This window comes from Lycium ferocissimum, chromosome 3 (genome assembly GCF_029784015.1).
Source record: "Lycium ferocissimum isolate CSIRO_LF1 chromosome 3, AGI_CSIRO_Lferr_CH_V1, whole genome shotgun sequence".
Taxonomy (NCBI): Eukaryota; Viridiplantae; Streptophyta; class Magnoliopsida; order Solanales; family Solanaceae; genus Lycium; species Lycium ferocissimum.
The window spans coordinates 9,957,067-9,971,538 of record NC_081344.1 but is presented as its reverse complement, the minus strand read 5'-3'; the positions used below and the strand labels follow the sequence as shown (position 1 = coordinate 9,971,538).

Genomic DNA, 14,472 nt, shown 5'->3' with positions numbered 1-14,472 from the left:
TTGTTTTGTTTGAACCAGCAGCTGATGCTACAGCGGGGTTGGAATTTAAACTTTAGAAGACTTTTCAATGACTGAGAAGTTACTCAAATTGCTGAATCTTTCAGAAGTTTAGAACATGTACAAGCCATTACCACAACTGAAGATAGATTGTTATGCAGAGAACATTTACAAGGAAACATGTATGACTCGAGAAAACTTAAGAGAGAGAAAATGCAGCTGTGCTCAAGATGCTACTTGTGCGAAATGAAATCAGATCGTATAAACCATCTTTTTCTACAGTGGAACCGCTTACCAGATCTGGCAACTCCCTTTAAACATGAAAGGTATTTAGTGGACTATGCCAAAGTCCACAAGAGATCTGTTACCATGCTGGATACTGGGGGATCTTTTAGGCAGAAGAAATGGTGGAAAACAGTTCCTGCTTGTATATGGTGGACCGTATGGAAGGAAAGAAATGCAAGATGTTTTGGAAGAAAGACCCAGGCCTGTGCAGGAAATCAAAATGAACTGCTTGCTTTTGATTCATTTTTGGTGTAAAGAAGAATAGCTGGAAGATGCTGATTCACTCTTAGCTATCATATAGTTGTTGTAGGAAGCACAAGGATATACTCTTGCTCCTTTTGAACTGTAAATATAGTTTGTAGCACATCCATTATGCTGATGATTTATAATACAGTTAACCTTTCTAAACAAAATAATCTGGAAAATTGGAGTCAACAATACCTTTAAGAGATTTTCAGCAGATATGCCACAAACTGAACCCTGCAAAGACAAGTATCATATATCACAAGCTTTCCTCGACTTTTAAAGATGTCTCACAAGTGACTATCAACTTTTAGAGCTTAAAACAAAGCTCCACTGGTACCTTGAAATTTGGTGCTGCAACATCGTCATTCTGAACAGAAGGAAGACTAGGAGCTGGAAAAAGCTGAGGACACAAATAATGCAGTCTTGTAGCGATTCTAGCACTAGATACTAGAATTGGAGTTGTTTCATGCTTCCTGTGAGAGAATGACTATGAACCAGTGTTGATATGGAAAAAATTAAAATAAGCATTAAGAGGAGTTACAGACCTTGTAGTTCTTGCCATAATATGTTGGGCGGAACCAAATTTGCTCATCCATTTCTCATAGACTGGAGTGCTGACGACTGTAGCAGGGCTCAAATGAATGATGCAGTTCACAACCTTGGTGGCCTCTGGGGAGTTGCTTTGGGGATCTGTATAATAGGCATCAAGGGCTTGTGCAGAGAGTAACTCTTGTGCATGAGGTTCTGTTGGACAGTCAACAATCAGTACAATGGGACCAGGAATAGGTGGACCTATAACATCATCTGGATGGACCTGAACGAGGCAAAATGAAAGTCAGCTGCAATTTAGTAGCTTCAAAGGCACAAGTACGGCAGATTCAAAGTCTATATATTAGTTCTAATGAGAGTAGAACTGACCTCGATATCCAGAAGATCTGACTTCACATTGAACCCCTTCTCCAATTCTGCAAGTTTTCTCCCTTGTTTAAGTCCGCAAGCTTTAACCTTTTCGGGATCAAAATTCCCCCTGATGTCATGTAGTTTACAAATATATACAATGGAGGCATCATTTGGCCTAAAATGAGATCCAGCCAACTGAGTCGGTGATAGGAGAATAGCTGATATACTAACTGCCTTGAACTTGTGTTTATCTTTCAGCTCCAGCATATGTAAAGAGGGAGCTAATGCAGATCCATTTTCATGAACCTTAATGTTGTCTGGGATGATATGTTTGTTGACCATGGTAGCATGAGGGACAAAATTCTTCATTGCATTAACCAATAAATCTAGATTTGGAGGACCCCATATGTCGACCTTAAAGGATTAGTAGAGATGTTTTTTCAGTAAGTAGTAGCACCACTGTCGCTGTTCATTTTAATGATAAGTAACATATGAAAAATAGGGGAGGTAAGCACTGGACTGGTACTCACATGCCCAGTACTCTCAGGACTACCATTGTTCATGCCAGCCAAAGTTAATAGCAAGCCTGAGAAATGGTGAAATAGGGATCATGAGGAAAAGATTTCATGAGAGATTTGACTCATGGAAATTGTCATAAATTGTACCACATAGATAATCAATTTTAATTTCCTAAGAAAACAAAGGGACAAAACAATTTATGGCTTTAAAAATTAGTTCATTCCCCGAAGGTCGAGATGCAAACCTGGAAGTCCACCTGCTGTCTCTGAGCAGACACGAGTCAGACATATGTGGTCTACCTGTAAATCGATTGTTTATGTCCACAAAAGCAGTGACCAATTACTGTTGTACTTTGAAACTGAAATCGTGCATGTGAGACATACCTGAGATAATTTTATCTTATGCTCTGTACAGAAGCGTTGTAATCCCTGCAACATAAGTAATGCTTTGAGGAATAACGCCTTACAAGTGTTCTTAGAACTAACTAGACAACTCCCACAAGCGGGTAACAACTTCTTTTTTAATTTTAAACAAGTGGATAATATTTGCTCTGCAGAACAAGTTTTTTTTTTTTTTTTTTTTTTTTTTTTTTTAGAATACAAAATGCAGAGCTTCAATTCTTATTACAGAAAACTATTTCAACTAAAAACCACAAGGAAAAGTTGTCACTATTCTACTGAATGTGGAAAACAATGACAGCAAGTGTCACACGCCCTCTTCCAAGCTCCCCAAAAAACAAAAAACTTGGAATGTTCACCTGTTGACAGTGAACTAGCAGATACCGCACCAACAGTCCAGATTAGATTTTCACATAAAGCAATCAATTCAGTTCAACCAAGAGTTGAATCGGGATCTTTACTTCAGCAAACTAACTTGAGGTTAACAGGGAATCTTGGGTTTAAGCATTCTATCAATTTACTAAAAGAATGAATTTGAACAGAATACTTCTACTCATTATACTTTGCCAACAAACGCCCATAATTCGAAAATAGCATTGTGTTGGCATCTCCAAGCTGCTTGTTCCTAGAGCTTTCGAATTAAATTGTATTGCACAATCAAGATGCGAAAATTACTAGGAATGAGAATATTTGGGGAAGCGAGAATTCTTAAGATAAGCATGAAATGGCTCACAAGGGTGAAGCATAAACAGAGTTAAGACATATTTTCAACTCAGCATGTCACTGTTAATACTTAATACTATAACATTCTGAAGTATCATCTAATGAATATCCTCAACTTCAATAACCATACTTTTAGAAACATAACGAAATAGCAGGCAAGTTGAAGTAAGCCCTAATCTACTCTCCGATAAAAAGATGTAGTGGGTAATAGATATTACTATCACTCAAGAGTTACCTCTCCAGCGTTAAATATGAATCTTTCCTTGTTAAAGAAGAGCAGAACAGACGGGGATGTTTCGTGGGTATCCATTCCTGTCCCTAAAATCTGTAATAAACAGGAAAGTAGCAATTACTACTACAAAATGAAAGAGAATAGATATAAAGGCAAAAAAACAAAGAAATATGAGGGCATCCCTTTTCAGCTAAGACTTAAAGGTAATTAATAATTCATGAGACAGATATATTTTTTTTGTAAGGAAAAGTTATTCATCAGAGATAGTTATGTTTTTGTATACTTTATAGATGATAAGGATATGTAGGTATGCAAACCGCTTATAAGGGTCTGGGGGTATTCATGTATTGCTTTAAGGTTTTGAGATGAAGGCACAAACTCTTCCCTTGTCAATTTTGTGTGGACTGTCAGACTCGATTGTTCAATACTCAGTTCACATGCAAATTCAAGAATCGGGTTAGACATGTCAAAGGGTGTTAGAGGGGACCTAAAATGCTTTATAGATGTCTTCACGTACTTCCTCCAATTGTCTGAAGATTTTGAAATTAATGCTCACGTATTTTCAGAATTAAAAATGGACAATTTTTGTAGTGCACATGGGTTGCACACCATCACTTCACGAGTTAGTAAAATTGTGTCCACACCTCGTAAAGAAGCAAAGAAATTAAAAGGACATGCCACTAACATACAATAGAAAATAAAATTACATGGAAGCTCAGGTGAGGATCAGAGTTACCAAACTAAACATCCAACGGTCTAGACACATCAAATCAAAGACTCTAGAAAAGCATTTAAGGAGAATATTATGGTCGATATTATGATCTCTAAAGAGGGTATTTCTCTTATTTGCATAATGGTGCACAGAATTTTTTCAAAAGAGCCACGCTTCAGCGCATTTGGTGTGACATTAAAAAAAAAAATCTTGATGATGAAGCAATTTCCCGAAGATTGGTTGCCTAAATAGGGACGGAGGGAGCAGTTATTTTTTAGCGTTGTCCTCTTCAAGAATGGGCCAATGGGTGATGAGACACACCTTTTTCGCCTTGGTGCCTAGATTGGAACTATGCCTAACCAATGCGAAGTGATCTGCCAGTTTTTGTACTTAGCTTCAAGGCTTAAGTGAAGTGAACCTTTGATAATACTGCATTATTCATACAAAGTTAGAAATAGCAGATTTCTCAGTTATTAAAAGATTTATTTTTTTGAAAAAGCTTTTGATCAATTAAATTGGTCTTACTTAGTCAACATCCTAAAGAAGATGGGCTTTGGAGATAGGTGGATAAGGTGGATTTACTTCTCCATATCAACAGTGAAATACTCTGTCTTGATAAACAGAAGCGGGTTTCTTCTCTCCACACAAGGATCTTAGACAAGGAGATCCCCTCTCCACTTTTCTTTTTATACTTGTCATGGAGGGTCTCACTCAGTTGTTGGATAAAGCAAAAGAACTACAATGGATTCATGGTTTCCAGATAGGCAGGAATCCAGCCACCACAGTTACTATTTCTCATCTAGTGTATGCAGATGAAACTTTGATCTTTTGTGGATCAGACAGACATCAGGTGTCCAATCTCAACTTGCTCTTCTGGTCTTTGAAACCATTTCTGGATTACACATCAACATGAACAAAAGCATCATATACCCTGTTAATGATGTTTCCAATTTAGAAGAACTGGCAAAAATCCTAAGTTGCAAAACTGGTTTCTTTCCAACCACCTACCTGGGATTGCCCCTAGGTGCCAAATTCAAATCTGTTGAAATTTGGAACAGAGTCATTGGAAAAATGGAAAGGAGACTAGCAACATGGCAGATGTAATATCTCTCTATGGGTTGCATTTTACACCACAAGTTCAAAAGTCTTCTCTTTTTTCTTAAACTCCATGTCCAGTCAAATAAGTGAGTATATATTTTCTATTTCTTCTTCATTAGCGCCTTTTCCACTAAAACTCATACTTAATTTTTATTTTTATTTTTTGTACTTAAATCCCCAACTGAACTTGGTGTTCTTTTACATTTTTCTAAGAGAGACCTTAACCATTTCTTTGTCCCAGGGCTCGGGATGGATTTCTGTATTTTATTTGCTCAGTTCCCTGTAACTATAAATAGCTCACTGATCTGCACAGAAGATTCATTTTTCATTTTCAATACAAACTTTCAGTTTTCTCTCACACACCTTATCCACACACCCTCCCCCCCAAAATCTCTCCCTCTCCCCCTCTCTCTCTATCTTTTTGACTTCTCATTTAGGGTTCCAATTGATTCTTTCTTGCAATTTTCCTTCAACTAGGATCTAACGGAAGGACAACGAAGAAGAAGAGGAGAAAGCGAGGGAGGAAATAGAATTGAGAGGGTGTGTAACAGACATGTTGTTTAGGACTTCTGCTGCATGCTTTCTGTTTTTCGGGGACTTCACGTGAAATGATTATCGGTTGCATCCCATGGATGCTTAAGAAATAAATTAGAAGGTAATACACATGATGTAAAGGGGCATACTAGGAAACAAACAAAACATGTCAGAACCACCAGCAACAGCTTCGTTTTGAGTACTTCAGTTTAACTGGTTCTCTTTAGGTAAGGAGAGTTTACCAATAGATTAAAACAGAGGACATGTGAACTCTAGGTTCCAACCCCTCAACTAAACAAGTGAAGTTATACACGAATCAGGTGCAATCTCCAATTCTCCATAAACAAATAACGGTCGCAGTTTGAATATAATCGGACAAGAGACTAAGTGATGCAGAAAGAGTCAGAAATTCCATGAGAAGCACGACAATTAATGACCCAAGAGAAACTCTAAGAAATCATTTTTTTATAACCGCGGTGTCCCAGCACAGCTTGCGCACACCTCGGCTAATTCTAGGGATACCTACCACCTCCTACCAGCAACAGGTACCAAATAACTCTGTCCACCAACGCTAGGACACATGGGAAGAAACTCTAAGAAATCTATTCAAGGGCATTTAGCTCCAGGCTACAAGATTTAAATTACTATACACACTGCTACATAAAAAAAGTCCTCATACCTATTAGACCACATGTTACAATATTCAGGTCGGTAGAAATTTGGTCTTTTACTCTTTCAGATTTCTTCCAAAGAAAACTTCCTGATGTGTAACGGTTCAGCAAGGCAAAAGCATTTGTATCCTGACTAGTATATAAGATTTTAGCGACTAGAGCGGTTAACCAACACAGCTTGTACAGCAACAAATCTGAGAATAATATCGATGTCTCACCAAGATTAATTTATTCATCTACAACCATTCTAATGATCGTTTCTTCCTCTTTTACCAACATACTTCTGTTCTGGTTCATCCGTTTGACTATAGTATACTCTATGTTTTCTTTCTTTTGTAATCTATGCATCTTCATGATGCTTTTGTTAATAATATCCCACTTACTTCATAAAAAAAAAACAAAGTATTCTTCGTGATGTTTTTGTTAATAATATTCCACTTCATCAAAAAAAAAAAAGTCTCATTATGTTTTTTTTTAATCAAAGAAATTCCTCGAGATCAGTGTCAATTGAACCCTAGGGTAATTTTTTTTTATGACATGGAACCCGCAGCCGCTACAAAGGTGCGCACAGGTAAACCCAACTCCTGCGCAATAGCTCGCAAACCACACAAGAGAGATAACCCGCACTAGTCAAGCCTCGTGCGATTTTTTTCCCTCATATATATAAGTTGTCAAACCCCTTTTGACATAAAAAAACACTCTTTTTTTAGTTCCTAGAGATTATGACTGACTCGTTTTACTGTAAAAAGTGAAACTTTTAGTTACTATTCCATTATTTTTTTTTCCCCCTTTTGGCACCTTCAAATCCGAGCAAACAAGTTTAAGCAAGTAAGTATGCTGAAGAGATAAATAAAATTAACAAAAGCACTGCACAAATATAGAAAAAAAAATTTAAAAAAAAACCTGGACATAGGCTTCTGTATTTTCGCGGGGAACATTATTTTTGGGCTTAGACATTGGCGAAACCTGGACCTGTGTAGAACAACAAGTGCATTATGTTATGAATCTTCATACTAAAACACAAGGTAGAAAACAACACTAAGTATAATTTAATTTAATTAACTAAGTCTGTGTTTATATTTAGAGAAGGGGGGAAGGAGAAACATACAATTTAGTGGAGAAATTGATGGAGAGGACTGTATTTGTGAGATCGGTAACCTAGGCTTTGATACCAACTATCACGACCCAAATTACGGCCCGTGCAGGCACCTACCATATTACTACTTAGTAGGTGAACCTTTACCAACAAACCCAATGTTCAAATAGTTTTGTTAATAACAAAATACTTATCAATCACAAATTAAAAGTAAATACTCGGGATGACTCTGTTATTGATACAAGAAACTGAAAAATCCCCGGGATCTAGTCTAGACAGGTACAAGAGCTCTTATTACGCAAGGACTAACAAAATAAATGACACAGCCTCTGCTTGGAATGAGATGAGCAAGACTGTAGGAAGATGTCCGGAATCCACGGAGAGAAACTTCAACTTATAACCTGTAACACACCTACACCCCAAAAGAAATGTAGCAAGAGTAGTATCAATACACCACACGTACTGGTAAGCATCATAGGTCGACTAAGATTAGTTCACGCAACACAATATAAAATCAATAAGATAAGCAGATAAGTCAACGGGCGCCTTCAAGACTCCCTATATAGATTATTACACCGATACGTACTCACCTCTATACTCCTAATTATTTCAATTCTCTTATTCCCACAGTAATACCGGTTATCCGACTAGTCAAATGTAGTCCTATTTCGTATTCCCTTAGGCCAATTAATTAAGTCTTATCTCCTCATTTACACTAACGTCTAATTCCTGATTTTTAGCCTTAGAGCTTTCTATCCAGTTCATTTACTAAGATATGATGCATCCACGGAACATACTCACCACACTTCCACCAATCATGGAACTCCTGATACGCCCAAATTACACCTTTATTATAAGGAGTAAGCGGTCGTTGTCAAATATAGAACCCAATAAGGTTGGGGTAGAATCCCAAGAGAATATAGTGAAGAAATAGACTTATCACGTGTAACACTCGACTATTAGTCTAAACTTCGAGGGTAAGGGGATATAATGATATTAGGTTTGATGTTTGATTACTGACAATTAAATAGTATTGTAATGAGATGTAAACTATTAGAGAGAGGGACTAAGGTTGCAGTTCCAATGGGAAGCAATGCGAGAGGGTATCAATTTAACCTCTTTGAATGTTGTGATGCGATTAACGATGGATTGCTTAAGTTTATTAAAAGTCCTTCGACCAAATTAATAAATATCATTACTAAGCTTTCTCAAGCCTTAGAATGTGAACTATATACACATCTAATACGCTACAAGTTAGCCATCCTATCTCTAGCTCAGGCTATTAGATGGGTGTATTGACCCAGATCCTTGCTATCTAACCCTTTTCCTAACTTCCACATTCTTTCTCAAGCAAGGTGAAAGTGACTAGGCGCAATTGATGTTTGCAACCATCAAAAGATGTTAAGGTACGAAGAGCAGATAGAATGCATCGTCAACATAAAAATGAGGAGTGAATATGAAATCCAATCACATTACTAATACATTTGGTCCCACAACCTTAGCTAGTGAGATTAGCTAGACATTTGCATTAAATAAGAAATACAGATAGGTAATGTAGTCATAATGCTTACAAAGCTTGTTGTGAAAACAACTCCAAATAGAGTGAAAGATTCTCCTTCAAAGTTTCAACAACCAGACATAAATGTTTCTTACACAAAAAGAAAATATCAAGTGCAGAGAATGTCTCTGTCAGAATGCTAGTTAGGTATTTATATCTCCCATAAACGTGCACAAAGTTTAGACAAAAGTACCCCTGCAGATGCAACATGCGTCTCGCATAGTGTGCCGCAAGACAAACATGCGAGAAGCATGTCGTGCTCAGCCGCCGCACATTGTGCTTTTGCCTTCAAGCTTTCCAGAGTACTGGCACACTTTGCGTGAGCATTGTTGTGCCGCATGTTGAACATGCGAATCGCATGTTGGACTCGCATATGGCGCAACTTTTCATTTCTCTTCTTCAGAGTTCTCTGGCATACTTTGCGTGAGAACTGTTGTGCCGCATGTTGAACATGCGAGCCGCATGTTGGACTCGCATATGGCTCAACTTTTCATTTCTCTTCTTCAGAGTTCTGTCACTCTTTGCGGTATGATTGTGGAACCGCAGGCATGACATGCGATTCGCATGTTGTGCAGTGTGTTATTGTCCTATTTTGCTTCATTTTGTTCCATTATGCTTTCCAACTATCTTTTCCTACAAAATGACATAAACACACGAAAAGTAACACCAAAAGTGCTTGAAGATTTACAAAAGCTTAAGAGATTAGCATCGAATATCCCGTAATTTCACGGCACATCAACACCCCCAACTTAAACTTTTGCTTGTCCTCAAGCAACTAAAACAAAATCGAGACACAAGACAGGCGTTCAAGCATTTCAAAGACAACATTGGCTACGATGGTGATAGTGATCAGTTACAAGCATGTATTCAGGACGTTGAGTGAAACCCAAACGTTTCATTAGGTGTTGCAATGTGTTTCGCTTTAAGGGATTGTCCTCTAATGCTAAGTCGGGAAGCAATTCTTTTATCAAGTTTTGTAATCCACATGCCCTGACAAAAGACCAACGAAAGTCCCGGAATGCAAATATTCACAAGAATAAATGGGACAACAAACGAAAGAGAAGAGAACAACTCACACTCCAAGAATGTGTACAGGCACACAAATACGATGCCATAGGCTTGCCCTTTAAGTATTTCTCCACTAATGTAAACACACCTCATTTGAAATCAGTTAGGACTTGCGGGTAGTTTTGTAGGCTTCTGGTTAGGATAGGGCACAGTTTGGGTACGAGTGACTCTAAAACCTCTCGGAGCACGACACATTTCAATCAATCAAAGCACTCATCCCTTAAAACTTTTCCACCCTTTTTCTTCATCTGTTCTTTTCACCCATTAGTCTTTATATATATATATATATATATATATATATATATATATATATATATATATTAAATAACCCTTTCACCTTTTAAACGACTTTCACATTACAAATTTTTCCAACCATCACCGCCAAACTTAGGCTTTTAGCCTGTGTTTACACTTTCAAAGTACTCCGGGAGGTAGGATTCCAATAGATAGATCAAAAGAAATAAAAGGTTAAGGCTTGTAACTTGGTTGCCAGAGAAAAAGGTTAAAGGCCCAAAGAGGTTGACGAGGGAAAATATGCATCGGGTAGGCAATTTTAAGGTTTTAGTGACAATCCAAAGAAAGCCTAACATCCTTTTTCAAGCAAGGTGTCGTTTAGGATTTCGCCTTGATATACTTTCCGGGCAAGTTCTAGATCACAATTATGTACAAGACACGAATGATAAAAACCTCACACAGATAGCACATGAATTACTACATTATTTTCTAATTGCTTCCCAACCAGATCTTCGCGGCCAATACATCCTTATCACCAAACACTATGTCACTACGTGCATCATGTAAAGAAAAAGGGTTTTTTTTTTATATGCCATAACTGATTAAACTGTCACTATACAAGTCGAGTTGCTTTATACTACTTTAACCCAAAAGCTAAAAAGAAAACATAACGACAACAACACCCCCAACAAAAACCTGATTAAACTGTCACTATACAAATCGAGTTGCTTTATACTACTTTAACCCAAAAGCTAAAAAGAAAACATAACGACAACAACACCCCCCAAAAAAACAAATGCTCCTACCCCCAACAAAAATATATGCTATGTCCCCATATGCATCTACTACACAAAATCAGGAGGTAGGAAGCTCACTGAGACGCCTTAAGCGTCCGGACGAGCAGCCGGAGGAGCAGGACTCGGGACAGCCGGGATTATTTCCAATGGTGGTGTGAGGTCGGGCGATCCGCTCAAAGTCTCCCGAATGGGGTCGGAGGTGCCAATCCCACTGGCCTGTGTGGGATCATCGTCTGTGCCTACGGTCCCAAGTTGCTCCTCTATTGACCTCTGTACCCCCACCATGGTGTCTACATCTTCTCTATCAACTCCCGTACCGCCAAGGCTTTCGCGAGCTCTATCCAACCTCTGATTCTCATCATCATCCTCATACTCACCCTCATCTTCTTCTTCGGCCTCTTCTTCAGCCTCCTCGGAAGCAAGGTCGTCCTGCGGCTCAGCGGGCTTTTTGGAGAAAAGCTCTGTCGCTGAGGGTAAGATAGGGCCAATGTGGGATGGATCAAACTCCTGACTCGCTGCACGGGCCTGTGCCAGATCAGCTCGTATGGAAGGTAAGTCCTCCGTACGACCACCCTCGACTCGCTGTAAGCGAAGCTCGATCGACTGCAACCGATCATTTAATTTCTGTTGTTCTCTTTTGACCTCTTCAAGGGCTGCAACCAGTGGAGCCATGCCGCCCTCAATGGCATCCTTGATGAACCCTGGTAGCTCAGTCACCAATTTATTTACCTTAGCATCCTCAAGACGATCGACACACGCCTTCCCGGGGAAATAGGCGTCCCCCGTCGACGAAGGCGGAGAGTGGCCCTAGAAGTGGAGGGGTCGTGTCCGTGGCCGGCCGCCGGCTCACCTGAAAGCTCAGGACCCGAGTGGGCGGCAAGAACAGTTGGGCTCTGACGCGAAGTGTCCATAATGTGTGGGTCTAACTCGGTAACTGATTCCTGCGGGTGCTCAGCCTCTTTCCTCCGTCTGATCCCGGGTTCAAGTCCGGTAATGTCAATCGTTTGATCCGCTATCAAGGGTATATCAATCCTTTCGAACTGAGGGACCCCAGCTTTCCAACAAAAGGCAGTGATCATGCAAGGAAAGGGGAAAGATGTATTTTTATGATGAGCTCGTTCCTTAATCTCGTCTTTGGATGATCTCTCCCAAGTTCACCGGATACCCTGACATGAGAGAGGCGATTAGAACTGCCTTGTCGATGGAAAGCATAGTATCATTCTTAGAAGGCATAATTTTGGAGGATACGATGGACAACCATAACTTAGCTTGAAGGCTGAGGGTACTCTTGTGGATGCTAACCGCTGGGTCTATCCAGTCTGGTGTCCAGTCGAAATCACTGACGCTGCCCACTCACGATAATCAGCTGGAACTTCTTTTCTTCGAGTGTATTCAGAATAGGCAGGTGGCCATTCCCCCCTCAATTTATCTTCCCGGTGTCCACAAATGTACGAATTTATTTCCTCGGCGGAGCAGTCCACCTCAACACCTCTCACCGGCACCCAATTCATGTGATCAATTGATTTTTTGGGTTGCCGACACACTCGTTTGCTGTTAAACAGGGCCCCATAATTGGCATAAAACTCTCTTACTAACGTTTGACAGTAGTCTCCGGGAGGGTTCATGAACGATTCCCACCGCTGGGCTTCCAGTTTTTGTACCAATCCGGGATATGATGCCCGTAGCCCATTGCGGCTCACTTGTTTCTCCTCATGGAAACCTCGGGTGAGGTTACCATCCTCCTTAACCTTGCAGCAAGCATAGTATAGTGCTTTGGACCCCTCAATAGCAAATTGGATTTAATGTTCGGCCTTTCTTTGCCTCCTTGCCATATCGACATCACTCTCCGGTTCCCCTGTTGTGGCTCTAGCCGGTTGAGAGGCCCTTGGTGCATCCTGGGCTGTAGACGTCCCCTCTTCAGACTGAGGGACGTTGGTATCTGGGGCCTTCCGCTTTCGCGAACCGGCTGCTTGCTTCTCCGCTACAGGAGGGGTGTCCTTTGCTCGGTTAGTCCTTGCCATCCTGCAACCACACATGGAATACTATCTTTATGGTGTTCCGAAATGCAAATATAAGCCAAGCGGATGTAAAACCCAACAAATGAAAATGACAAAGAATTTAAGGCGCATTATGCATTGCTGTCACACTTTGCGTCACAACATGCGATTCCGCATGACTGACATGCGAGTCGCATGTTGAACCGCAAAGTGTGACATTCATGTCCCATTGTTGGTGAACCTTCTGGCACACTTTGCGATACAACTGTGACTCCGCATGTTTGACATGCGAGTCTCACTTTGTAACGCAAAGTGTGACACCTATGATTTGTCTCTCTAATTCACACCCGTTCACCTGTTCCACGTCCAACCTCGGAACTTATTCCCTTAAGAGGGTTGTCACACCGTCTATCATTGGGGAAAGCGACGAATTCGAGCGGGAATAACAAGACGGAATAAGCAATTAAGATCTTTGGGACATTTTCTCAAGCATGAAGTAGGCGATACCAATGCAAGCGACTATTCTAACTATTTCGGTTCCCCCCTAACACCTACCCAACAGGTAAACAAGAAAGCATTCATTCTTGGGTAACACCCCACATACGTGTCTAACACTGACAAGATATCCATCAATCATTGAGTGCATATTTCGGAACAAAGCAAGAAATATTTAGGTACACAGTAAGAACGACATCAATCACTGATTTCATAGGATCATCAGAGTGTATTTAGCATTAGTATCCAATTCTTACCACCTATCAGCAGGGTAAAAGAGTCTATACCTGAACTCCACAGAGAATGGAGAAATAAGGGCTTTGTTCCAAGTCAATCTTTAGAGGCACACAATCAAAGCGAATTTTCAGTTGTTGATTTGCACTAATAGCAGATGGAAGAGAGAGAGGAGGAGATAAAACGGTGGAGAGGGAGAATTGAAACTGATTGGAATACGTGGGAATCGTTTAATTTAAAAAAAAAAAGGATTGGGTCGGGTCGGGTCAGTTGACCCGCACCTCACTTACCTGTGGCACGCTTTGCGGCTAATGATGCGTCCCGCATGTTGTGTTTGCGGGACTGTAGTACAAACGCATCTTATGTCAGAGCGTGACCAATTCCACAATTCTTGTGGCAGCACTTGCGAAGTAACATGCGGTTTCGCAAGCTGAACATGCGAAGATGCAGTGACACCGCAACGTGTTTTTTTTTTTTTTTTACACTTGGGCATGTTCCCTTGATTAGTCCGCGTATAAATCCCATATATTCCAAATCACTGAAACAACAAAACAAACACATAACAACGTATATGTAAATCACAAAACAAAAACAATCAAAACATAAAAATACCAGCTTGGGTTGCCTCCCAAGAAGCGCTTGATCTTTGCGTCGCGGCACGACGTGGTGACTTTTCCT

The 14,472-nt window shown here is 40.0% G+C and overlaps 1 protein-coding gene across 2 annotated transcripts; it reads right to left on the bottom strand.

Annotated features, from left to right (window-relative positions):
- Positions 1–6: 6 nt before the first annotated feature.
- LOC132049650 (tRNAse Z TRZ4, mitochondrial-like) lies at positions 7–7,452 on the bottom strand. Of its 2 annotated transcripts, XM_059440523.1 has the most exons (11): positions 7,424–7,452; positions 7,219–7,287; positions 3,304–3,393; positions 2,331–2,375; positions 2,192–2,246; positions 1,959–2,014; positions 1,447–1,842; positions 1,074–1,342; positions 866–1,001; positions 724–762; positions 7–625 (listed from the first exon to the last, which is right to left on the bottom strand). In XM_059440523.1, the coding sequence occupies exons 2-11, from the start codon at positions 7,270–7,272 to the stop codon at positions 569–571; spliced, it is 1,197 nt and encodes a 398-aa protein (XP_059296506.1). In that variant the 5' UTR covers positions 7,273–7,287; positions 7,424–7,452; the 3' UTR covers positions 7–568. The 2 variants fall into 2 exon arrangements, with proteins under 2 accessions (XP_059296506.1, XP_059296505.1); XM_059440522.1 differs by lacking the exon at positions 7,424–7,452 and having other exon boundaries at positions 7,219–7,402.
- Positions 7,453–14,472: the final 7,020 nt, after the last annotated feature.

Bases quoted from the DNA above. Each gene is read 5' to 3' on its own strand.
- LOC132049650 (XM_059440523.1), bottom strand. From the start codon at position 7,272: ATGTCTAAGCCCAAAAATAATGTTCCCCGCGAAAATACAGAAGCCTAT. The intron at 3,394-7,218 runs GTTTTTTTTTAA...TGTTTATTACAG, and splicing joins ATACAGAAGCCTATGTCCAG to ATTTTAGGGACAGGAATGGA. The intron at 1,843-1,958 runs GTGAGTACCAGT...TAATCCTTTAAG, and splicing joins GTCCTGAGAGTACTGGGCAT to GTCGACATATGGGGTCCTCC.